Raw genomic sequence first — 24,211 nt, forward strand, 5'->3', positions numbered from 1 at the left:
CCTGATAATAATACAAATAACACTAATTTAGGCTTTGATCTCTGATGTCATGTAATAACCAGATATTGATGTCGTACAGAGTAGTCTTGATATTGTATGTCAACAGCTCCTTGATGTCACCGAGATCTTTAACGTCTGATTGGCTCAAATCGTGCAGATCTGTGCCGTGCAAACCCCAAATCATAGCTCAATAGCTGATTGGTTTAACCTTGAGCAGAACTGCGTACGGGACCAGGACCCTAAGATGTTTCCACTTAATAGTTTTTTTTTTTTTCAAGTTTAGAATTGATCTCTGTTTAAAATGTTTCATGTGTCCAGCCAACCCCTTCACTTTCCCTTTGTCCATTACTGCAATTCCTTGGGGTTCATTTCGGGGACTCCTGATGATCATTTCAGGCCCTGTGATCGTTTCGGGTTCTGGGATCATTTTGTGTCCTGTACAGTATATTTCAGTTTTTGAACTACCATTCGACAATTGCCAATTGCTGTTTGCCTTGACTACCTTTGTCTGGTGTTTATTATTGCCAGTGTCCTTGCTGCTTCCTAAAATTGTTTGCATATCATAATTGACATTTGTGCTTCTGTTTTTAACCTCAGAACGAAGAAGACGATGCTGAACTTGACGACAAGTTCCAAAACTTAGCTCTGAATAATAATGAAAAGAAAGCAGACACTCCAATTGAAGAGGTTAGTAGCTGGATCTGGATTAATCCTCTCAAGTCTCCTTGTATTATTTGGAGACTTTGTTAATATTTTGTATTATTGCCATTTCAAAATTTCGTTTGGTGTTTCAACTTATGGTATGAGAACCATGAAATTAAGACTTAATAGTTCATTGTGTTTATCTTTGCCAAATAGTTTGGCACAAATGTGCAGACATTTTCTTCTGATAACACATTTGAATCAATCTAAATGCCTAACCAGTGTGGCATCCTGTGGGCTGGCCCCTACTGGCTCTGCCTTCATGGCGCGATGGAGCAAAGTGTTTATTGCACACTTCCCATGATGTCTATTCCTAGCCATGACATTGGAGATCAAAACTGTCCCCAGGTATCTTCACATTGTGTGTTGATCTCTGGCTTGGTACGGTGCATTGCATATTCCTTGTGCTTCCCAGAGTCACTTGTTGGCACTGACTGGGGGGATAAACCATGCAATGAACATCTTTTTTAATATAGACCTTCTTGTTTTAAAAATTTGAACATGTTATTTGAGTATCCATTGAACACTATCTATACCTTGTTGTTAAAAGAAATTGTCATGTGTTTTTGAGTAACCATTGAAGACTGTATTTTTGGGGCTCTATCAGGTTCAACCAGGATTTTTTTCTTAATGTTTGCATTTTATTTCTTTGAGGCTGGTAAATTAAAATGAATTAGTCAGGTGTTATGTTAATCTAGTTTCATCACACTTAACTAAACTGAATCTGCTGTTTTGCTTTTTAGATTGCCAGCACAGCCAAAAAACTATGGGAAGCCCAAGATTCTGGCGAGGAGAAGCAAGGCGTGACATCTGGCATCTTAATGGGCGACCAGTGGCGCGACAATGCTTGGGGGCCATCTGTACCCCATGTCACACAATCAGAACATGCCGTCTCCCAGCCCATCATGGTGCAGCGTCCAGTCAAGCCTGGGGCATACAATGGGAATAATTCAGACTCGCATGGTGTCCTGTCACCCCGGTCGACAGATGGTGTTGGCTTGAGCATGGTCGAGTATGTTCTGAGGTCCTCACCTGGAGGCCAAGAACTGGACTCGCAGATTATGAAGACTGGATTTGTAAGTGTGGAAAAACGTAACTGACTTTTTTACTGATAGAAATAATGTGTTAGTATGATTTGGAAGTGTAATTTTGTTGAGATACAGTTAACTATTATCAGACAACAACCTGCACAACAAATGAAAACCTCACACAATACCATGTGTTTTAAAGACCCTGAGAGTATTTTAAAGGATTACATGGAGGGAAACCTCACACAATACCATGTGTTTTAAAGACCCTGAGAGTATTTAATAGGATTACATGTAGGGAAACCTCACACAATACCATGTGTTTTTAAAGACCCTGAGAGTATTTTATAGGATTACATGTAGGGAAGGGGTAAAATAGACTTCAGGGAAGACGATCCCTTGGCGAGTCTCGGCCCATTGACTATGACAGTGACATGTTACATGCTCACTATTGACCAATCAAAAGTAGGCCTTGTTGTTTTTGTGAAGCTATTTGACAAAAAAAAAACAGCCTTTTGCGAAGTAGTCAAAGGTCATTGGTAGATAGAATCCAATGCCTTAAGGTATGCTACGTTTACAAGAAATTATAGTCAATGATATGATCATTTTAGGGCACAGTATTTGTCAAATAGTTGTTATACTTTTTATATGGTTGTTTCTGACAAAAGGAGTTGAATACCAGTGCTTGTTGAATCTGACATAACAAGAATATCCTGCTATTCAATGTGGCATCCTGTGGGCTGGCCCCTACTGGCTCTGCCTTCATGGCGCGATGGAGCAAAGTGCTTATTGCACACGTCCCATGATGTCTATTCCTAGCCATGACATTGGAGATCAAAACTGTCCCCAGAGTATCTTCACCTTGTGTGTTGATCTCTGGCTTGGTACGGTGCATTGCATATTCCTTGTGCTTCCCAGAGTCACTTGTTGGCACTGACTGGGGGGATAAACCATGCAATGAACATTTCCTTCTTGAAAAAAACAGGCAAACAAATATTTTCATGTTCTTTGTAAATTGTGTACATCATTTTGTGCAGAACGAAGAACATCTCACTTTTTGTATCAGGGATCGTCACCACCGGGAGATCACAGCAAGGGAAAAGGGACGCCAAAAAAGACTAGGGCATCACCTTTTGAAGAAGAGACAGAGGAAGACCTGGAGGAACATGAACAAGACTTGAACACCCCTCAGGCACACAAAAAGCAGACTGGGGAGGACAAAGACAAAGCACATAGTACATTCAGGTAACCAGAATGCCTTGAGACCAGCACCACCACGTATGTCTTGGTATGGGGAGTATTGCTGGAATGGCACCTCTGTTGTCTTCTGCAAATGATTCTCGGTTCTGATGCTAGTTAAGCCATTACTTCAAGGGTTTATATCCTAATTCTCCTGTTCTCCTCCTTAAAGAATGACAATCAACCACTCCTTTGTTATTTTTTTTTACAATTGAAAATACAGCACTTCATTTGCAAGGTAACTTTGAAATAACCACGTACCATTGAAGTCTGATACTTAATGAGATTTGGTTGAAAAGTTCTCAGTTACTTGCTTGAATTAGCCGATGAAAATGGATTCTTTGAGTCACTTGGTATTGTGAGGGGTGTGGGAGCATAAAATCGTGGCGTGTTTTGCTTCCTTCAAAGAGCCAGCTTATCATAATGATTTCCGTGGTCGTTTTGATTTGTGTCACTGCTTGCCCAATGCGCCTCCTTTTGCTTTTGACTCGACCATGACATTTCAAAAACTCTCTCTTGCTTCACCGATGTGTTTCTTTACCGTACATGATGAATAAGAGGGGCCGTGTTAAAATGATGCCCTCAAAATCGTATATTTTTTCCCTCGCACCCTTTTAACGTGACGCTTCTAATATTGTCACGCTGTGGTCACCAGTCTTCCTTTGAGCTCGTTTCTGAAAGAATTCCCTGCAATGAACTTTTTTTCATGGTTACCGCCCTACGTCAGTAGGCTAGGGCAGTTCAGTGTGTATGTTTTTTTTATAATTACAAAATTTTAACTTCCTACCAAGGTATACATAATTCTGCTCTTTGTTTTATTAATTCAAATTATTCGTGCCTACTTGCCATCATTAAACAGTCCGCTAGCCCAGCTGCCATTTAAGGTTACCGTAAATGATCCAATAAACGCCCCCTATCTAATGAATGCCCCCCCCCCCCCCCCCTAAGCTTACAAGTTTGTATTGAACGCCCCTCTCTAATAAAAGTTCCCCCCACCCCCCCCCCCCCCCCCCCCCCTACCCTTCCAGCTTAAAAACGCCCCGGGCGTTTATTAGCTCATTTACGGTAATCCGATTTTTTTTTTTTTTCAAGCGAACGAAGACCTAGGTGTACTGGGGCTGACAAGTTCGAATTGCATCCTCACCCCAGCGCACCCCGGTCTTCTCGCGCTACAGGTTTCCCAATATTCAATAACAACGTGTGCCCGAATGCAGGCTACCGAAAGCCTCGTGGAGCGTATGGTGCTTGGTAACACATCGCGCCCCTGAGTTTGTTTTTTGGTAAATCTGATTTGAATGCAGCAGGGCATATTCCTTTTCAATTCAGTGTAATTGTAAGATTAATAGGACTTGCTGAAATTCATCCCATTCATTTACACCGCCTCCCAGTTGGCAGCTGAGTAAAAATGATTTTTTTATCCTGTTGGCAGCGAAACACTTGCAAACTCAACAAGAATTTTATTCGCTAACAAACGTAAAGGTCGACGGGGTTTTTTTTGCGCATTGCGTTTTTGTTTATTTTACATTCTTTGCCAAGGTTATGGTTTTTTTCTCTCTTTTTTTTCAATTCAATGCTAAGTTTAACGTTTAGAGCTTGTGGAACAAAAATTAAACCAGTCCGATTTTAATATTGTCTCCTTGCCGTATCGAGTAGTATCAACCACTAGTAAAGATGTTAACATATAAATTCGCCCTGCGAGCGACGGCGAAGTATGTGTGCCCCACACACGCAACCATCTGCCATGATTAATTAATGCGTTTTGTCTGCCAACCTATATGACCAACCTCCCGGTTGTTCGGAATGAGAGTCTGGTTCGACTGAAGCCTGTCAGCCCGACATCTGCGCCTCGTATCGACACTCGAGCCTTTCCCGGTAGAATGACCTAGCGGAGTTGATCGAGATGGATTCCGTCGGCGCATTGCGCTCGGGATAAGATAGCGGTCGGTGTTTTCTAAACCGCCGAATTGCGGCCCTGTATGCACGGTAGATTCGCAGGGGAATGACCCGTCTGTAGAGCGTTTGCATGAGCGACGTTTCGAGGTAAGAGGCGATTGAAGTAATCGCCGTGCCTGAGTGATGTTTTGCATGCACGCGTTCCACAAGCTAAGTTTTCAGTTCTGCACATCGAGCGAGCACTTCAAACACACTGCCTGCATGGGCGACTTCGCGAGCTTGCCTTGTTGCTTATTTTTATCAGTTACCGTCCAACAATAATCTTTTGGATAAAGCCTCGAAGCGTTATCTCTAGCGGCTATTTTGTACCGTGCATTTTCTCGTTTTCATGTTCGTACCGTGCGTTCGTTCGTATTCTTGTTGTCGACAGCTTTTCGTTGCATACAAGGCTCGGTTGTTAACAACCACAATAAACATCTGTTTCTACGTCCGGCGTAGCGAACCCTTCATCCATCTCACCACGGTCTCTAAATTCAACGAGAATACAAAGATCTCAACTTGAAACCCTAGCAAGGACTAGCGTTTCGCCTCTTAGGTGCCATGCAATTCGCCTGATTTCGTTGCCTTTGCCTATCCGATTTTCTCTTAATGCTCTGATGATGATAACATCATATTAAAGCTTTTGCATTTAATTTTCATGATTTCACCCCAATATTATCGAATAGAAAAGTGCTCTACTCTCGTTCCAAATACCAACGCAACTCTTGCCAAACTAGGAATTTCGTTATATTGTGTAGAATTATTCTACTCCTGTGATATTTATTTGTATCTTGGGTAAAATTTATCTCTTATCATCGACTGCTATTTGTCGGTCGTAAACCCCGCGAATTATCACCGTTACTCCCCTTTCGGAATTACATAAATCGCTAAATGAGAGTAGTCAAGGGTGGAGAGTGCAAAGTCTAGGCTGTCGTTATAGCGGTTGCTCTCTTCATCTCGCTACTTGCAGTTGGTACCCCCACTGAAGATAACAACGGCTCTATCTTAACTTTATCGCAAGAAATACTCGATTACTGGCAGTAAACTAATCATAGATGCTTTCGATAGCACTCTCTATTTCATACCAAACACCCATCTTTCCTAAGTCACAAACTCCGTCGCAATTAAAACGAACTTCACCCAATTTCCTCATGCGTTTTGTTTCTTTAATCTAATTTTCCTGGTTCTTGTGTGTCGTGTCGGTACGATAAAAGGGCCGTAGAATAAACGATAAATGGCAAGCAGTTAACTAACTGACAGATTCCTTAGTTTGCTCGTAGATGATCGTACAATTCCCTAAAAAAAACAATAGATTTAAGAAATCAATATGTATATATTTTAACTAAATTGAATGATGCAAATTTGTACAACTTTGTACACTGTAGACTCTGTTTTTGGTAAGTCATAATCTAATTCATAGTTATGGCTTTCGCGTGCGAAAACTAAGTTTATTTAGTGGAGTATTGGGTTGTTGTTTTAAGAGTCAGCTTTCATTTACTTATGCGTCTAATTCTACAATTGATTGTCGACCTCGCGTTTGAAGTTCGCCGTGATCCTTGGCCGAGCAAATCCTGCAAAAACTAAAAACAAACTTATCACAATGTAGCGGATTAATTAAGACTCCCTTTATTCTAATTTATCGAGAATAGCGTCATCTATTCTTTGAATTGCATTATTGTCAATTTCCGACTATTCAATCGCCAGCCAAAAATTATTCTACACCATTGAATTGGATTTCAGCGTAATCAACGGACACATTTTGACTTAACGTGTAAAAGACTAACAATTTACGCATACTAACATATATCATTTTTGAACTTTGTTTTGAAAATGAGCAAAACTTTTGAGTCCTCGGCGTACTTCAAGCTGTGAATCTCAAGCCCCATTAGTGTTTGTTTCGTTATAATCCTCACAAATCCATTAAAAAAAAAAAGTAAAAAAATACTTTGATTTTCCCAGGTTGACAAACAGTCAACCAGTATGGTATAAACTGTTACTTTTTCAATAGATATTTTTTTTATTTTCGCGTATGTCGAAGAAACAATTACTTCTAAGCCACCTGTATCTAGTCCTGATATCCTTATTGAAACCATAAATAAAAGAAGGTTCCTACCGTCTCTTTGATTGCAAATTATTCGCTACAATGAAAAACAACATCTGCTCATCAGTAGGGAGAGTGCTTGGAATGTATTGAATATTGAGGATTCAGAGGGCATAAAATCAAACATGCTGCTCATTTATACGCCTGAAAGTTTCTGAAAACGTCTTAGAATCTTTGCCTACTTCTAAATTTCTCTCTGCAAAGCTGCCCATTCTTTTTTTGTGATTGTAAGCTTGACGTTGTGTAAGTTACTGTTTTAATGTAGAAAAAACAGCGGAAGATGTTTCTTTAAACTTTCGCCATTCGTATAAGAAATGCGATCCGTAACGTTGGTCTTTGATCATCGTTGACCATGGTTTTTACATTGATCTTGATTTAACTTTGGTCTTCGTAGAATGTTGTTCTTGGTTTATCGTTGGTCTTGGTTTATATTGATATTGGTTTAGAGTTGTTTTGGTTTATCGTTGGTCTTAGTTTAAATTAAATCTTAATTAAACTTTGGTCTTTGTTGAACGTTGGTCTTTATTTAACACTTGTCTTGTTTATCGTGTTGCAGCCGAACGCCAGGCAGTCGCGACCCTTCCCCAACCTCCAGCAACTCCCAGAACTCCCAGGATGCATTGCAGTCAAGCCAAGCCTCCATCTCGCAAGCCGCGCCAATGCCTATCAAGGCAAGACCTAGCGAGGGTCATGAGAACCAGTCGACACCAATCGCCCTGATAGATCCCCTGGACTCTGTCCAACTGGAGCAGCTCTCATTCGAAAACCATCACCAAATAATGCCTGGTACACCGGTCAGCCCCTCGGAGCTGGCTATGGTGTCATCAGGGCTCCTGTCCACATCTCAGATTCCTTCATCCATTCATCTATCCACACAACAACAAATTGCCATAGCGGTTGCACAACAACAACAGCAACAGCAGCTTGGGCTACAGTCAGGCTTGCCCCCACAGAGTCCATATTACATCACAGCCGCCGCCAGCCAGGACCCATATGGCAACCCTAATCTACAGCAGGTGAATCCGGGTACAGCAGTAGTGCATCCACAGTACGCAGCATACAGTATCCAGCCCTGGGGTGTCTACCAGGCGGGAGCTTCAGGCGCAAGTAACTTCCTCCAGCAACAACAGCAGCAGCAACAGCAGCAACAACAACAGCAAGCGCAGATGCTCAGGACGCAAGGAAGTGCTGCAGTTGGTGGTCGTCCCATGCAAGCTCAGTCCCAGATGGAGCTCCTGGGGAACCCCCAACAGCAGTCGATGCCTGGAGGGGGGAACTATCAGCTGTTAGCTCCTCACGGCGCTGCTCCTCTCGGACTTGGTGCAACGGCATACTATGACCAATCAGGGAATCTTGTGCTTGGTAATGCGCAGGGCTTGAATGGTGTTCCACCACAACAGATTGCTGCCAATCAGATGGGCGCACCACTCCGCATGGTGTCCTCTGTGATGCTGAATGCTGCTGCCAACAACGCCAACAGCAACCCGGCCGGGCGAATGGGTGCGGCGGGTCAGATGAATGGGGCATCAGGAATGCGGCTCTATGGACAGCAGAGCCAGCAACAGCTTTCCGTAAGTGGCCAGAACTCTCTACCCTCCTACCAGGGAAACCAGGTCCAAATCAATGGCCAGTCAGTCAACGTCCTTGGCAACAACTTAGGTATCCTGGGTAACTCATCCAGTGTAGGTGCGGTCGGCTCTGTGTCAAGCAACAACGGGCGCCGTGAACCCTTCGGCAACGAGTACAACAACTTCCCAAAACGTCAGAACATGACAGGTTACTATGCCAGTCCAGGCGGCATCAACAGCCTCGGGAGCCTAAGCATCTCGGCACAACCCTCTTACAACAGCCCTCAGGAGCTACCGACCCCGCCGCTGATCTCCCAAGGTAGCCAGTCAGGCTTCTCTGTGGGTAGCCCCATCTCCAGTGGTCTCTCGCGTTACATGCAGATGTCCGCAGCCCCCGTGGAGAAGAAGTACCAGAGCAGTCTTGCCGGCTTGGGGGGATCACCATTTGGCGGGGGTCTTCTCACGCAAAACTCGTACCGCGGAGGACGTGCTAAGGTGTGTGCTTCTGTTACGAATGTACTTTGTTGTTACCCTGCATCTGGGACGCCATTTGCACTAAGGCTTCTGGCGAGAATAAAAGACAGTTTTTGAATAGAGTTTTTTTAAAGGAAAGGCAAAGGGTTGACAGTTATGTGACTTTTTCAAACTGATTGTTATTGTTATCCGTGCCACCTATTAATTGCGTTGTTTTGTCTTCGTTTTCCTTTCACGTCGCTGGCTTAAGAAAGAGCTGTTTGTATTTTATGTTAAACGGTGACGCGAATAAGCTCTTCAGTGTTTTCTTTCTTTTCTACCCTGATGTAAGAACTTGTGTATTGTTCACGAGTTCTTTTGTTTGGTAGAATAGAATAACGATGAAAAAAGAGCTGAATACAAAGTTATCCTCTGGGAATTGTTCTTACACCGGGGCAAAGCCTTTTCGCATCAAGTCAAAATAAACTAACAGTAACAAGCCTTTTCCTTTTTTGTGATCATAGGAGACAGGTCGTAGCCGTCTTCTTGAGGATTTCCGTAACAACCGCTACCCCAACATCCAGCTCCGAGATCTGGCAGGACACATTGTGGAGTTCTCCCAAGACCAGCACGGCTCACGTTTCATTCAGCAGAAACTTGAGCGCGCCACGAACGGGGAGAAGCACTTGGTGTTTCACGAGATCCTCCCCGCAGCATACTCCCTCATGACCGACGTGTTCGGCAACTACGTCATCCAGAAGTTCTTCGAATTTGGCAGCGAGGAACAGAAGCACCACCTGGCCTCATGCATTCGTGGTCACGTGCTTCCTCTTGCGTTACAGATGTACGGGTGTCGCGTAATCCAGAAAGCTCTCGAGTGTATCCCGCCCAACGTGCAGGTGAGGGTGAGTGTGACTGTCACGCAACCCTTATCAACAGCTCTGGGAGACAAGTTTGTGAATCCGACTTGTGTTACGTTGTTTTTTTTTTTTTTTTCATAATTTAGAAGTAGTTGAGCCATTTTTACTGTAGGATAGGTTGAATTTTCCTTTTATGAAGCAGGTTAATCAAGTTTGCTACGTGACGAAAGTCGGATCAACACACTTCATCTCCCCTTCTGTTAAAGCACTATCCCATCTTTCCTAGAATTCGTAACGTTGTTTACATCGGTGAAAAGTTCTCTTCAAAATTTACAAAAAAATAAAGACAAAAAATAAAGATAAACTATGTTTTAGCATTTTTCGCGTTGGTAATAAGCCGTGAGACAAGTTTAAGTAAACAAGAAAACAGGTAACAACAGGCTTAACAAAAGGTCATGCCCACGGCTTCCTTTCATACAAGCGATCGTTCTCTGTTTATTTGTTTATTAGTAAAACCCAGGTTGTCCTCTGTCCCATCCATCACCTCGCTTCCTGTGTAGTCCGGATCAGCCAGGTGTCTTACCTGCTTTGTTTTTGTAGCACGAGTTGGTGATGGAACTGGACGGTCACGTGCTCAAGTGCGTCAAGGATCAGAATGGTAACCACGTGGTACAGAAGTGCATCGAGTGCGTGGATCCACACGCCCTACAGTTCATCATTGACGCGTTCCAGGGACAGGTAAAGAACGTTTGATCATAGTAATCAGTTTTTTGGCCGAGAAGAAGAACACATGATCGTGGAATCCTTTCACTGAAAGAGCAAATGACACTGGGGCCATTTCTTTTTTAGAATTCGATCAACAAAGCACTTTCACCGCTTTTACACGTTATGCCTTGAATTTTTCCGTCAAACAAGGATTAATCACGATTTCATCATGACATATGACGTGGAGAAATCCACCATTTTACGATTGTATATTGTATACATTCTACTTGCAAGAGAAATTCAGTACACGATTGAAATTGGAAATTTTTTTTAGTAAAACTATCTCAGGGACCCCACCAAAAAGATCATTACTTGCGTGACTCGGTATCGTTCACGGGCTTAAAATCGGCGTTTGAGACGACGTTTCAAAACTGAACGTTTCCCAAATTGTGATGGATTTACGCAAGGAAACCTAAATAGACTAATTATCAAATATTGTATGTATTGTATGTCATCGGCTTAATATTTCTCAAACGCAATGTTGGCACTGTTAACCCTTGCTTGGCTTCGCTGTATTTTGCTCATCACTCCTTCTCTACTATTTCTCAAGCGCAGTGTTGGCACTGTTAACCCTTGCTTGGCTGCTCTGTTTTGTTTTTTTCTCATCACTCCTTCTCTACTATTTCTCAACCGCAATGTTGGCACTGTTAAAGCCGCATTGTCACCAGTTTACTTCCGGAGGTCCGACGGAAACCTCAACTGTTAAAAAAAACAACAGAATCTTTTAGAATCCGAAATATTTAACAGGCCATCCGCTCTAAATTATCAATCACTTCCTCAAAGAAACTTCCAATAGACACACTGCTTTCAATATTTTGAAATATTATTCGCGTTTTCCGTTAAAAATCATCTGAGATTTTTACGTAATCGGCCGAAAGTAAACTGGTGACAATGCGTCTTAAACCCTTGCTTGGCTTGTCTGTATTTTGCTCATCACTCCTACTATTTCTCAACCGCAATGTTGGCACTGTTAACCCTTGCTTACTTTCTCTATACTTTGCTCATCACTCCCTTCTCTACTATTTCTCAACCGCAATGTTGGAACTGTTAACCCTTGCTTACCTTCTCTATACTTTGCTCATCGCTCCTACTATTTCTCAACCGCAATGTTGGCACTGTTAACCCTTGCTTACTTTCTCTATACTTTGCTCATCACTCCCTTCTCTACTATTTCTCAACCGCAATGTTGGCATTGTTAACCCTTGCTTACCTTCTCTATACTTTGCTCATCGCTCCTTCTCTACTATTTCTGAACCGCAATGTTGGCATTGTTAACCCTTGCTTACCTTCTCTATACTTTGCTCATCGCTCCTTCTCTACTATCGTAGGTGTACGCACTGTCCACCCACCCCTATGGCTGTCGAGTGATCCAGCGCATCCTAGAGCACTGCCTGACGGAGCAGACCCTTCCCATCCTGAACGAGATGCACGACCAGACAGACCGCCTGGTACAGGACCAGTACGGGAATTACGTCATTCAGCACGTACTAGAGCATGGCACGCCCGAGGACAGAAGCAAGATAGTCATGCAGCTCCGTGGGAACATCCTTCCCCTCAGCCAGCACAAGTTCGCCAGGTGAGAACAGCGCTAGTGCCGACTGGAATGGCTAACATGTTTTTGGAGATCAAGTGGAAGCACAGGTTTTCTTGTGTGTTAGCGCGTTGGCCTCTCACCGCTGTGGCTAAGGTTCAACTCCTGAATCCTGAATCTAAGGAACATAAAAAAAACCACTGGGGACGCAATATACCCTCTAACAGTGACCATTCTCAGTGACAGTGCTTACTAACAATACACACAAAATGGCCTAGTCTTTCCAGACTCTTCAAAAAGTTAAAAAAAAAAAAAAAAAACGCAAGAGAACAAATAGAAAGAGAAAACAAAGTAAGCTTGATTACCAGACGTTTCTTTAAGCCCGTGTAAGACCGTAACGCCCAACGCCGGCTGTAAATACAGCCTACAAGAAAAGGAAACAAATAGAAAATGAAGTTTCTGATCTAGAGATTAATGTACATCAAATAAATAAGCGCACTTACACCGGGATTAATGATATTCTCTCTTGTTCGTAGTAATGTGGTGGAAAAGTGCGTGAGTTTTGCCTCAAGGACTGAGCGTGCTCTCCTGATAGACGAGGTCTGCAACACCAATGATGGGTAAGAAAAGAAAACGTTCTACTTGATCAAATGTTCTATTTCTACAATCATGTGTTCTATATTTCTTTCATACTTTCCTTGAACAGTTATACACACAGTGACTGAGTATGACTAGACGTTCCGTAAGGTTTATGTGGACTGCATTTCACAAGTCCCACCTTATCAACTGTTCTTTAGCATGTGTTCTGATCAATCGTTCTTTTCCACCACCTGATCAACTGTTCTCTAGTAGTTGATCTGATCAATCGTTCTTTTTCACCACCTGATCAACTGTTCTTTAGCATGTGATCTGATCAATCGTTTTTTTTCAACCATCGGATCAACTGTTCTCTAGCATGTGATCTGATCAATCGCTCTTTTCAACCATCTAATCAACTGTTCTTTAGCATGTGATCTTATCAATCGTTTTTTTTTTTTTTTTTTTGTCACCGCAGCCCTCACAATGCCCTCTACACGATGATGAAGGACCAGTTTGCTAACTACGTAGTGCAGAAGATGATTGACGTGGCAGAACCTGCGCAGCGCAAACTCCTGATGCACAGGATCAGACCACACGTGGCGACCCTGCGGAAATACACCTACGGCAAGCACATCTTGGCCAAACTGGAGAAGTACTACATGAATATGAAACCCCAGGAATTCCTTCCCTTTCCCAATGGCCAGCTGCTGTGAATCCCCTCCCCTCCCCCTCCCCCTCCCTAAATCAGAACACTCCCCTTCCTTCTCAACAAGCCTTATTCATTCTAGTCAATGTTTTAAGCCAGTGCCCGAATGCTAAGTAAAAGGGCCATAACAAGCATTTTATTTCCGAAGTGCAGCCCTAAATAGCATGTTGATTTCTTTGCTAGGATTCCAGAGCTTTTAGCGTTTTACTGTTAACGTCTCTTGCTATGTCTTTTAACCCCTTAGCGAACATTGCTGTCTTCCTATAAGCTAAGGGAGTCTGTTGAATTATCGGAATTACCTTTCGTAGTATTTTTACCACTTTAAGTGAATAAGGGGGCGGGTGTCCAAATGTTTTAAAGTAATATATTTTACTTTTATAATACGAAAATTGTCCAAAGCCTAAATTGTAATAATATTTCCCTGTACTAATATTACAGTTAGTTAAAGAAAGCCTGATTTTCTAGGTTTCAATCCGTTATTATTGGTACATAACGTTTGATATAATGTAAGTTGTAATTAGAAAAAGGGATCGGTGATCTATGCGCATCGGTAATTGAACTCATGTCACGCTTTTGGATATTTATAGAAAACGATTGATTTTCGTATTAATTTCCGAAAAACCTTATTTGAAAGTTTAACGTCCTAAATGCGTGATGTTTTGTTTCTGGTTTATTCTGGTTTATAACTATCATTTTATTATTTTAAGAGGAGTTTCATATGTAATTTCGTACCGATATGTCTAAATTGTAAAATAGTGAAGCATGTAGTTCATTGCACCGAGGCGCACAGGACTGACCCGTTTAGTATATATGTGTATGACAAGGATAATATGATTGCCAAGTGTGTGAAATATCAATTATAAATAGGCCAGCACAGTCAATAATAGCGCACGTTCATTGGTTAGTTTGCCTAATTAAGCCGGGAGGTGTAAATGTGTACAGAGTGTGTAAATTGAGGGAACACAAGTTGAAATGCCTGGCGCGATTACTGTACAGATGTATTAGCTCGCTGTACAGAAATGAGACTAACATGTAAAATTATTACTACTTTATCCTTGGAAGAACTGTTTAATATGATAATATATCGATGCTTTTTCGATTTAGGGCTCTGGACGGGCCATGAGAGCAGTGCAATATTCCTCCATCACTGTTTAAAAATATTTTCTCTATTCTCTATACGACGCCAAATTGCACTTGCCAAGGCGCGACCCGGGCGCGCACCATATACCGGATGTAAGTCTGCTTTCATTGCTCGCCCATAGCCGTTGCACAGTGTAAAGAAAAAAACAAAATTAAGCCATTTTTGTCGGTAACTTTTCGTACTTATAGTACTGTTCATATTGTAATCTAGAAATTGTTTAAAGTATAATTCAGACTAGGGTACTACACCCTTGTACTAATGTGGATAAAATCGATGTAAAGACCTATCTACTAAGTACTGTATTAGGTTTTACCAGAATCAGTATAGTTTTACGATGTTATTATAATTATTATTGATAACCGCTTCCTACAAGCGTCTGACAGGCCCTGGCGGTCAATTTTTTGTTCCGTCAGCGGTGAGAATTTTATTCGTACAAACGTGCGACTATATGCATTAGTATCCATATAACGTTGTAAAATTGTGTGCAGTTCTTGTAGAGGTAGCGTGTATAAATTCTGTAAAGGGACATCTAGGTCATTTTCAATTGCTGTATTAAAATCAGTGGTGGTTTCGTTAACTAAATTGCCTCCTCTCCTTGATTAGTTTACTCATCTGCCTCGTACCCAGGCGCGTCCAGCGTCTGTCGAAGAGCAGCCGATCGCATCCCGAAACCGAGGCCGATAGGCTCGTGGGTATTTCCTTCCCGTGGTCCTTTGCGGGCCTGCATAATCCTTCCCAGGATGCATTGCGAGCAGGATGTGACCGTTGTGGTATCAAATCGAGACGCCTGGGTACGAGGCAGTTTACTCGTTCAATGTGACAGTGATGCATTCTTTCTTTGTCAACTATCAGCGAGTCTTCATTTAATCCTCCAGTTAATCTATGAAATGTATAGCCCTCCCTCAAAAACGAGATCCAACAACTGCAGGAGTTTGTTAAGTGAAATAATAAATCAAGGAATTCCTTTGATTTGACTTAAATGTACCCTGGGTAGCTTAAATGTGCCTTCTTTCAAACCTTCTTTCAAAAAGTTACATTGCGTTATCTGAGCTAATGGCGAAGGACAGTCTCCAAAACTTGCCCAACGTTTTTTATTAGTCGGCTTTCTGGGTAGATTTTGCGGGACGCAATTTGAGCGACACCAATGTTGATGACTATGATATTCCTGGAGCACAATTGCCGAAGCCTATCATTTTCTAGCTAGACGGCATGTTGAATTGCGTCCCCTAAACCGTCCCAGCAAAGCTGAGATGTCAAGCGTCACACGTTACACTAAAGTTAATATAGAATCATCTAATTTGAGCTGCTTCATCATAGCCGTATATACGCGTCATTTAACATTGTTTTTTTCGCACGAAAAAACGATCGCCGTGTAGCACGGTCTTCCGCCTTGTTTTTCACGCAACATGTTGCAGGATTTAAAAAATGACGAATTATGAAAAAATCGATCCGTGTAACACCACGTCGTCTTTTTGTGTAACAAATCCCACAATCCATCTTGTTTTGGGCATGCAAACGAGGTCGTGTCAACAAAATGTGGGCGCGCGGAGACTGGGCTCGAGAATTTTGTTGCAAAACGATCCGTGTAACATGTACCTCGAAAATGGTGGCGTCATTTGTTGCGCAAAAAAAAAATGTTGCAAACGACTTTATAGCCGCTTTGCGTACAGTGGACGTCACCCCTCCGCAGGGGCGTATCTAGAGAAAAACCCAGGGTGGGGTTCATAATAGCAATAAGGGACCTTTAGCAAGGACGACGGCGACGGCTAGGACAACGAGATCGAAATAGATGCCTTCGCGTTTAAAAATCTACTCCAGTTTATTTGCAATAAAATCAGCTAAACAATGAAGTCGACAGATAGAAATATATACTAAGGACATCATTTCTACTGTAGCGAACGTAGTTGGTGGAGTTTACATGCAAACGTCCGCGTCCTCAGACCTTGAAATTGGGGATTTTCACGTCGTGATTTTGTGGGAAAAGGCTGAAATTTATCAGACAACGCATTTGACGTGCTGCTTTTCAATCCTGAATCAAATTCCATTGTTTTCTGCCGTCGTCGTCCACGTTCCCGTCTTTGTTGCTTAAGGTCCCTATTATTAACTGACCACGGATCAATTTCGTTCAAATCGGCATTCTTAACTCTAGTAATAAGTCGCAAAACATTTTCTATTGAAAAACTTAAAATTAGTCTTCCTTAACTTCGATCGAAAAAGAACTCATCTCGTTATATGAGCAGGATGGGGCCCGGACCGGACCCCCCTCTAAACACACCCCTTCTCCGTTACCTAATAGTAAATGAAAAATAATCTTTCAACTACTTTCTCAGGTTTAAAGGTAAATAAGGATAAGTTAGAAGCGCCTAATTTGGGAGACCCACTAGTTTCTAACAGGCTCATAACAGATGTGAAACATTTAGATAAACCAATGAAGATTTTAGGTGTTTACTTCACCTACGATCAAAAACGGTCATATAAGTTAAATTTTGATGACACTCTTGAATCCTTAAAAAAATCCATCTGTGTCTGGAAATGGAGAATTCTAACACTCTTGGGGCGGATACAGGTTGTGAAATCTTTTGTTATACCTAAATGCCTTCATAGGGCCTTTCTTTTATCGTTACATGAGGATTTCATTAAGGAAGTAAATAGCATAATATATCAGTTTATTTGGAATGGGAACAACAAGGTCAAAAGACGGGCTCTTGTTGGAGAATATAAGGATGGTGGCCTTAAAATGACAGATTTGAAAACCTTAATAATGTCTCAGAAAGTGGTGATGTTAAAAAGACATTTGGATGAAGAAGATAATGCTGACTGAAAAACGTTTTTAAATCTTTTTCTAGCTCCTGTTGGCGGTGCATACATCTTAGGCTGTAGATTTCATATTTCAAAACTCCCATTAAGGAATATCCCACACTTTTATTTACAGAGTTTAGAAGAATGGTAAAAACTTAATAGACAGGAAGGTGACACAAGGGAAGAAGCTTTAGAGCAAGTGATCTGGAATAATGAAGAGATTTGTGTTCAAAAACAATCCTGTTATTATAAGGAATATATACAATTAGGTATCCATAGAGTTGTAGATATATGGAAAAGTACGGGACAACTATTAACATGGAATGACCTTCAGGCTAGAGGATTAAGGTCAGGTGATTTTCTCAAATGGCTTGGCCTATTAAATGCAATACCGAAAAAGTGGACTTGTATGATAAAGGGTCAGGTTTTTAAAGAGCTACTTGTTTTTCAAGAGGCCCCAATCCCAACCTTATATCTTAGCAGTAAATGGATAAATGCATTAGATATTACTGCCAAATTAGTGTACAATCATAATATCTCTAAAATGCTGGTAACACCCACAGCACAGACAAGGCATAATCGTGACTATCCTGAGAACGATTTTGACTGGGAAGAGATTTACATGCTGCCCCTCTGTGTTGCCATAGATACATATTCACGTGCGTTTCAGTTCAAGATTTTACATTGTATTCTCTTCACTAATTTATTTAAGATCGGTATTGTGAATTCGCCCGTCTGTTCTTTTTGCGAGGCTGAAGACGAGACTCTAGAACATCTTTTTTGCCACTGTAAATATATGTGCCTTTTTGGGCTTGATTTATGCTTTATGCGACTTTTGGCTTAATTTATGCTCTGATGATTTCTTGTTAGCAGATCAGTATATTCTTTTTGGTCTCTGGGATTCTGGTATAAATGATTTCATGATAATTAACCATCTAATACTTATAGTAAAGCAATGCATATACTTTTGTAGAAAAAAGAAAATACTTCCAAATTTTTCAGATCACTAGCTTATAGAGTGCACAAAATTAAAAGTCATATCAGTAAACAGAAAAATAATGTAATAACCCACTTGAAAAAGTGGGAGAAATTGGCCTCTTGTGAAAGGGAAGAAGAAAGTGTAATGTATCTGTAAAGTAATGTAATAGACTGTAAGTTGTAATGTTTAATGTGAATTGTAAATGGAATGTTAAAAAGAGAAATAAAGAGTGATAAAAATATAAAAAAATGCTTTCTCAGAGCCGTATATAGCCGCTTCGCTGCAATACAGTGTGGACGTCAAACTAAATTGCGGGACACTAACCTCCGTTACATTATAGTAAAGGTAGAATTATCGCACAGTTACTTGCTCAGAGCTGCATTTATGTCGGGTTGTGTGACAGTGGACCTCATGCCAAGTTGCGTGACAAAAAGCCTCGTTACACTATGGTCTCTGTACTCTGATCTGAGGCAAAGCCACTCCTTCGACAGTCCCCATTCTCTTCATCCGTGGTGATGCGGCACACTCGCAGACCCGAACCTCTCTTGAACATCACTGCCTCCGGTTCACTAAACCTGTAAAAACGATTGTGACTCACCTTGTAGAGTTCACTTTTCTTCAAGATTGGCTTCAAATGCTGACATAAAGGGCTTTCTGAGCAACACGTTTCACTGCTGTCCTCAAAGTTAAAGCGTACGCGTTTTCGATGCCGTTTCGAGAAACGTTTCGAGCGAACCTCGGGAAGCTTGAACACCGTTGGCGAAGTAGTTGCGCTCTCGGGTAACCCCGAATCTGGAGTCATCGAGGAAGAGCCGGCCCACGACCCACACGAAGACGACGAGTACTTTCGGTGATCCATGGGAGAACCCGATCTCGTGACGGAGTAATTTGAAAGCGCAGTCAAAATCAACGGAGATGGAGAGTAGCGGCGACCTTTGAAATGATTTTTCATTCGGTTGTGAGGTGATCGGCGGCTTTCCCGAGGACTTCCGAATGACAACAATAACCGATCTTTGATCTTCGGAGATGACGGCACAGCCCCCGACCTGGCGACGTTTCTCGTGAGTTTGACCCTCCTTCCATTCAAAGGAGCGGGTGATTCAGCGAGCGGGGAGGGGGTATATGAGATCCCTGCTCGCTTACAGCATTCCTGGTTGGGCACCTTAAGGTCATTTTTCTTCGTCAAAATGGCGTGAGGACGACTAGACTTGATGTACGTCATACCAGGATCATCAACAGGCGATCGACAGTCCAGAGTCCAGTGGTATGGGAACTTCTCTGGGACGAAATATTGAAAGGGCGTGGTCGTCGTGCCCTTCTCAGGGCTATCGACAAGACGCGGAGAGAATGGCGGCCTCGGAGTTCGCGGCCTGGATGCGGCGGGGGATGCATAGGTAAGGAGAGAATAAGCTGGGGTAGATGCGGTCCGGCGGGAGAGGGTGCGGGGATTTCTGTCGGTGCCTTGGGGACCATATCGTCCAGCACACCAATACCGGAGAAATTCCCAAGATCGGTACATTTGGTGTCAGTTGTATCTTCCCCGTGTCTCCATATAAACGATAGACAGCTACCGCCGACAATCATTCCCCGGCTGCAATTAAGAAATTGTACGCTCCTGAAGGCGACGAGGCGAATGACCAGTAATATGACGGCGAAGACGAGTGCAACCTGAAATACTGAGAGGAAAGGCGAGCGAGAAGAGTCGTGAAGCACCATGTCAAGCTGCTTCTGCCAGAAAGGGGGGAGAAAGATTGGAGATGAGAATGATTGGTTGTTTTGTTATTATTGCCGTATTTTTGTTCATTACTTATTACTCACATTGTTATTACTGTTCGAGTGTTATTCAAAAACAATGAAAGTTATGTATGGAAATTTTGGTTTATTTGATACTTTGCGCTAGCTAGCTATTGATTGCCGAACTATTAACGCGGATCTATCGAATCATTTTAACGTGGAGACTTATGTATCCTCCACTTGTAAAATATCTTCAGAACTAAATTACAATTTCTAACTGGCTAAACCTTGTCGATCAGATGTTCGATTATGCGATTTTCACACAAACATTTGTTAACGCAAATTTATTATAAAACAGAACAACACATAGCTTAAGAACTTTGCGTTTCGCCAATCAAAAACTTTTCTAACCATAGCAATCAATCGTTTTCTTGCCCATTAGATCTTGCTCCGGTGACCCCTTAATGCGACGAGATAACTCTGAGTGAAAAAACTCTTGGCGAATAAGCACAAAAAAGACAAGGAAAAATAAAAAAAACCTCGCCTGGAGGAATACATTAAGCATTCAGTTTCTAAGGACATTATAGGCTGTTACCATAGAAATACCATGAACTTGACGTAATTGTTGTAGACATGAATACCAAATTATTAGGCGAAATAAACATGGACTAAAAAAAGGGTATAACTGTGGCTACTTCGAAAGTTTAAAAAAAAAACCACTTTGAATATTACACATAACACCCCCTCAGTAGTAGCCGGTAGTTCTTTGTCAGCTCTCCCAGTCCAAGTGTTTGATAAATCCTTCCACCGACTATTGTGCTCCTTCATTGTCGGGGGTAAGTCAACAGATTGACATAAACCGTCGCTAAATGGGTAACAAAAGGACGCAAGTTTGAAGCATAGTGAGGTGCATACCCAGGGTTGGCTGAACGGGGAGAGGGTTACGCATTCACAGGTGTTGTAGTATTTTAAATTCCTTATCAAGAAATGGCCCATTTTTTCGCCACCGAGGAGGGGGGGGGGGGGGGGGGGGGCAGGATGCACTCGGGGGAGGGGGGGGGCAGGATGCACTCGGGGGGGGGGGGGGGGTGCGCAGGATTCCCCCGTGTACCTGTCTGACAGTTCTCCATTCTCTACAGAGCTATGCTTTTTCTACAAAGTTTTTTGTACTTTAAAAAAACTTGAATCGTGTTTACACGGGAACGCCGGATAAGTGAAGAGGCGTTAACGGTGGAAAATAAACTCAGTTCTCAAAAACATCGTGGTATGTGGGAATGCGGCCTAAGCTGACTACACTGCTAACAATTGGTTTACACATTCAATTCTCCACAAGAGCTGAATCCAAGGCTAATGCCGAGTTCATACATCCCGACACATTTTGTCTCGTTAAGACACAATTGGTTCGCGAGTTATTAACTTTCACATAGTCTAAAGATTTGAACACGGTTGAAGCTTTGCATGGTCATAGGGTAACAAGTGAAAACGTGCGAATATTGTTAATATTCACGCTTTCGTGTGGAAATGCGCTTTATTCGCGTACATAAAATTGTTTTACATTTTTTCCCTAAAAGCTAACCAGATTGAGCCTAAAAATGACAAGTAATAATACTTAAGAATAATATTACCAAAGAAGTTTTAAAAATGACTTTCATGGTATACTTTAAATTGTTAGATGACTCGTAATTAGCTGTACAAGTGACTAGCAGGGAACCATTCCACTGCAGCAAGGGTTTAAAATAAAATAAGCAATAAAATAAAAATGCAGCGAGGGCTTCAAATAAAATAAACATTCTGAGCAACATATTACCCATACCAGCCCGCGGTATAGGCGCTTACTGCTGAACGCTTTTGGAAAACGTTTTTTGAAATAGCTGTATGTCCACAATAATGAGGTGATACTGACATTTTCACCAAGGGTTTGTTGTCTGGATATCCAGGTCCCCAGTTCTTTCGCCTGAACATGTCCACAATAATGAGGTGATACTGACATTTTCACCAAGGGTTTGTTGTCTGGATATCCAGGTCCCCAGTTCTTTCGCCTGAACATGTCCACAATAATGAGGTGATACTGACATTTTCACCAAGGGTTTGTTGTCTGGATATCCAGGTCCCCAGTTCTTTCGCCTGAACATGTCCATAATAATGAGGTGATACTGACATTTTCACCAAGGGTTTGTTGTCTGGATATCCAGGTCCCCAGTTCTTTCGCCTGAACATGTCCATAATAATGAGGTGATACTGACATTTTCACCAAGGGTTTGTTGTCTGGATATCCAGGTCCCCAGTTCTTTCGCCTGAACATGTCCATAATAATGAGGTGATACTGACATTTTCACCAAGGGTTTGTTGTCTGGATATCCAGGTCCCCAGTTCTTTCGCCTGAACATGTCCATAATAATGAGGTGATAAAGACAAAGCTCCCTCGAGCAAGCCCTTGCTTGGGAGCGGAAATTGAAAATTAACCTATTTTAAATTACAGGATCATGAAAGAGATCTAAGATCTAGTATACTAGGAGACCATGGAAATAGTCTACATATCCAGGTTTCTGTTCAGATCAACGAGTTCCAGGTCCATTTCCCTCAAAATCTCCTCCTTCTTTTTCTTATAGCTGTCTATCTCTATGATAATCGTGTCGTTAATGCGCTCCAGTTTCAACGCCTCTCTCTCAGCGTCTTCGTACCTTTGTTCATATTGTTTCAACTGCTCTTGGAAAAACTTAAGTTTCTCTTCTTTGAGTTCTTCCCTCTCGTACGCCTCATCACCGGACGCCTCGAGTTTCTGGATATTTGTCAACGCATTCCCCATCGTGCTTTCTAGGCTCTGGATTCTGTTCTCCAGGGTTCTCCCTTTCTCGATTGCTCTCTCAAGGTCTCTTGTTACCACTACCTCCTTTCTCTCAGCCTCAGTCAGGGTTTCGAGGGTCTCCTTCTCCACTCTTTCCATCTCTTTGAGCTTTGCTTCAAGATCCATAATTTTCTCATCACCTTTCATCTCCGATTCTTCCAGCCCTTTTCTTGCTTCCTCATTCATCTCACTATTATGGACCAGATTTTGGAGCAGCTTTTCTTGCTCTTCGACCCGTTCGTTTGTTTTTTCGAGCTCAGAGTTCAGCAAAGTGATTCGCCTTTGAATACCAGATGCTTCACTTAAAAGTTGCTCTTCCTTCGCCTCGGCTTCTTTTAGCAAACTCTTAGCGCCAAGTTCCCGTTCCTCGGCATCATCTGTTTGATCTTTGATCTGCTGCATTTTTTCTTTAAGTTTTAACAACTGTGCCATGTTTAAAAAACAACAATATCCTGCAAAACTTAAAAGTTTGTCTGGTAGAGTCGATTCCCAAGCCAAAAATGCAAATCTTTTGTACCACTGTCCCGGGGTCTTTATTCAAAACTTCTTCCCTAGGGATTAGCTAATCTGCTCCGACAATACAACACTCGCAGCTTTAGCCATTAGAATTAGAAGAATGTTGTGGCCTGCGTGTCGGTTTCGTGATTTAGAAACTTTACACCCAGAATAGAATCAATGGATTAGAGGACTTTTTATTTTATAGAGTTTAGCGATACTTGACGGCAAATAAACTTTCTATAATGTCTTTACATTGTGATTTACATAAGTCTCTTTGCAATGCGTTGATAATATCATTTCAATAAAATTTGAATTTCATATTATGTTGTTGATTCTTATAATGCAATCAAATATACGAGACCAAGTAGAGAACGAATAATCTGTGCCATTTATACGGTTACAAGAATATAAAAAAATAAGACTAAAAGCGTACGAAAATCAAAATGAAAAATAAAATAAATAAATAAAAATTAAAAAGGTACGGAAAGTAGCAAATCTATTATTTTGGGTGTTCTTACGGATAAACTCGCTTTGTTTGCCTATTCTTTTTCTGACTTTTTTTTTGTAAGATGGTAGATTAAAGGGCGTGCGCGGACAGTCCTTTTGGCCAACCCTGAATATTTGAACCTTTTTTTGCCTCCTTGACATTTGTTTCTCCGGGTATAGGATAGTGGTTTAATTTTTTTTTTTTTTTTTTTTTTTTTTTTAAATACAGTAATTGCCACTAGCGCGAGCTAATCCGGCAATGAGT

General features: G+C 41.8%; 2 protein-coding genes, 1 long non-coding RNA gene and 2 other non-coding genes across 8 annotated transcripts in view; 3 read left to right on the forward strand and 2 right to left on the reverse strand.

Moving 5' to 3' along the window:
* The window catches only part of LOC5514691 (pumilio homolog 2), a 21,865-nt gene extending 6,678 nt beyond the window's left edge, over nt 1-15,187 (forward strand). For 3 of the 4 annotated variants that reach the window (XM_048734725.1, XM_001634819.3, XM_032384319.2), the window contains exons 3-11: nt 598-687; nt 1,446-1,778; nt 2,797-2,975; nt 7,559-9,065; nt 9,548-9,928; nt 10,484-10,621; nt 11,977-12,224; nt 12,716-12,799; nt 13,234-15,187. In XM_048734725.1, the coding sequence (XP_048590682.1) occupies nt 598-687; nt 1,446-1,778; nt 2,797-2,975; nt 7,559-9,065; nt 9,548-9,928; nt 10,484-10,621; nt 11,977-12,224; nt 12,716-12,799; nt 13,234-13,471 (3,198 nt within the window). In that variant the 3' untranslated portion in view covers nt 13,472-15,187. The remainder of the gene's footprint in view (nt 1-597; nt 688-1,445; nt 1,779-2,796; nt 2,976-7,558; nt 9,066-9,547; nt 9,929-10,483; nt 10,622-11,976; nt 12,225-12,715; nt 12,800-13,233) is intronic. The other variant, XM_032384318.2, reaches the window with a different exon arrangement.
* Nucleotides 921-1,166, forward strand: LOC116619512. Its single transcript, XR_004296721.1, has one exon. It is a non-coding gene; the product is annotated as a small nucleolar RNA SNORA73 family (small nucleolar RNA).
* On the forward strand, nt 2,451-2,697 carry LOC116619511. Its single transcript, XR_004296720.1, has one exon. It is a non-coding gene; the product is annotated as a small nucleolar RNA SNORA73 family (small nucleolar RNA).
* LOC116619479 lies at nt 11,074-12,809 on the reverse strand. Its single transcript, XR_004296706.2, has 3 exons — nt 12,683-12,809; nt 11,935-12,603; nt 11,074-11,347 (listed from the first exon to the last, which is right to left on the reverse strand). It is a non-coding gene; the product is annotated as an uncharacterized LOC116619479 (long non-coding RNA).
* A 6,439-nt stretch (nt 15,188-21,626) lies between the features above and the next one.
* Nucleotides 21,627-23,483, reverse strand: LOC5514701 (tropomyosin-2). The gene has a single exon (XM_001634862.3). The coding sequence runs from the start codon at nt 23,392-23,394 to the stop codon at nt 22,648-22,650; it is 747 nt and encodes a 248-aa protein (XP_001634912.1). The 5' UTR covers nt 23,395-23,483; the 3' UTR covers nt 21,627-22,647.
* Between the last annotated feature and the right edge of the window lie 728 nt (nt 23,484-24,211).

The sequence above is a fragment of the Nematostella vectensis genome, chromosome 11, assembly GCF_932526225.1.
Source record: "Nematostella vectensis chromosome 11, jaNemVect1.1, whole genome shotgun sequence".
NCBI classification, from domain to species: domain Eukaryota; kingdom Metazoa; phylum Cnidaria; class Anthozoa; order Actiniaria; family Edwardsiidae; genus Nematostella; species Nematostella vectensis.

Excerpts from the sequence above, each read along its gene's own strand:
- LOC5514701 (XM_001634862.3), bottom strand. The coding sequence starts at position 23,394 with ATGGCACAGTTGTTAAAACTTAAAGAAAAAATGCAGCAGATCAAAGAT.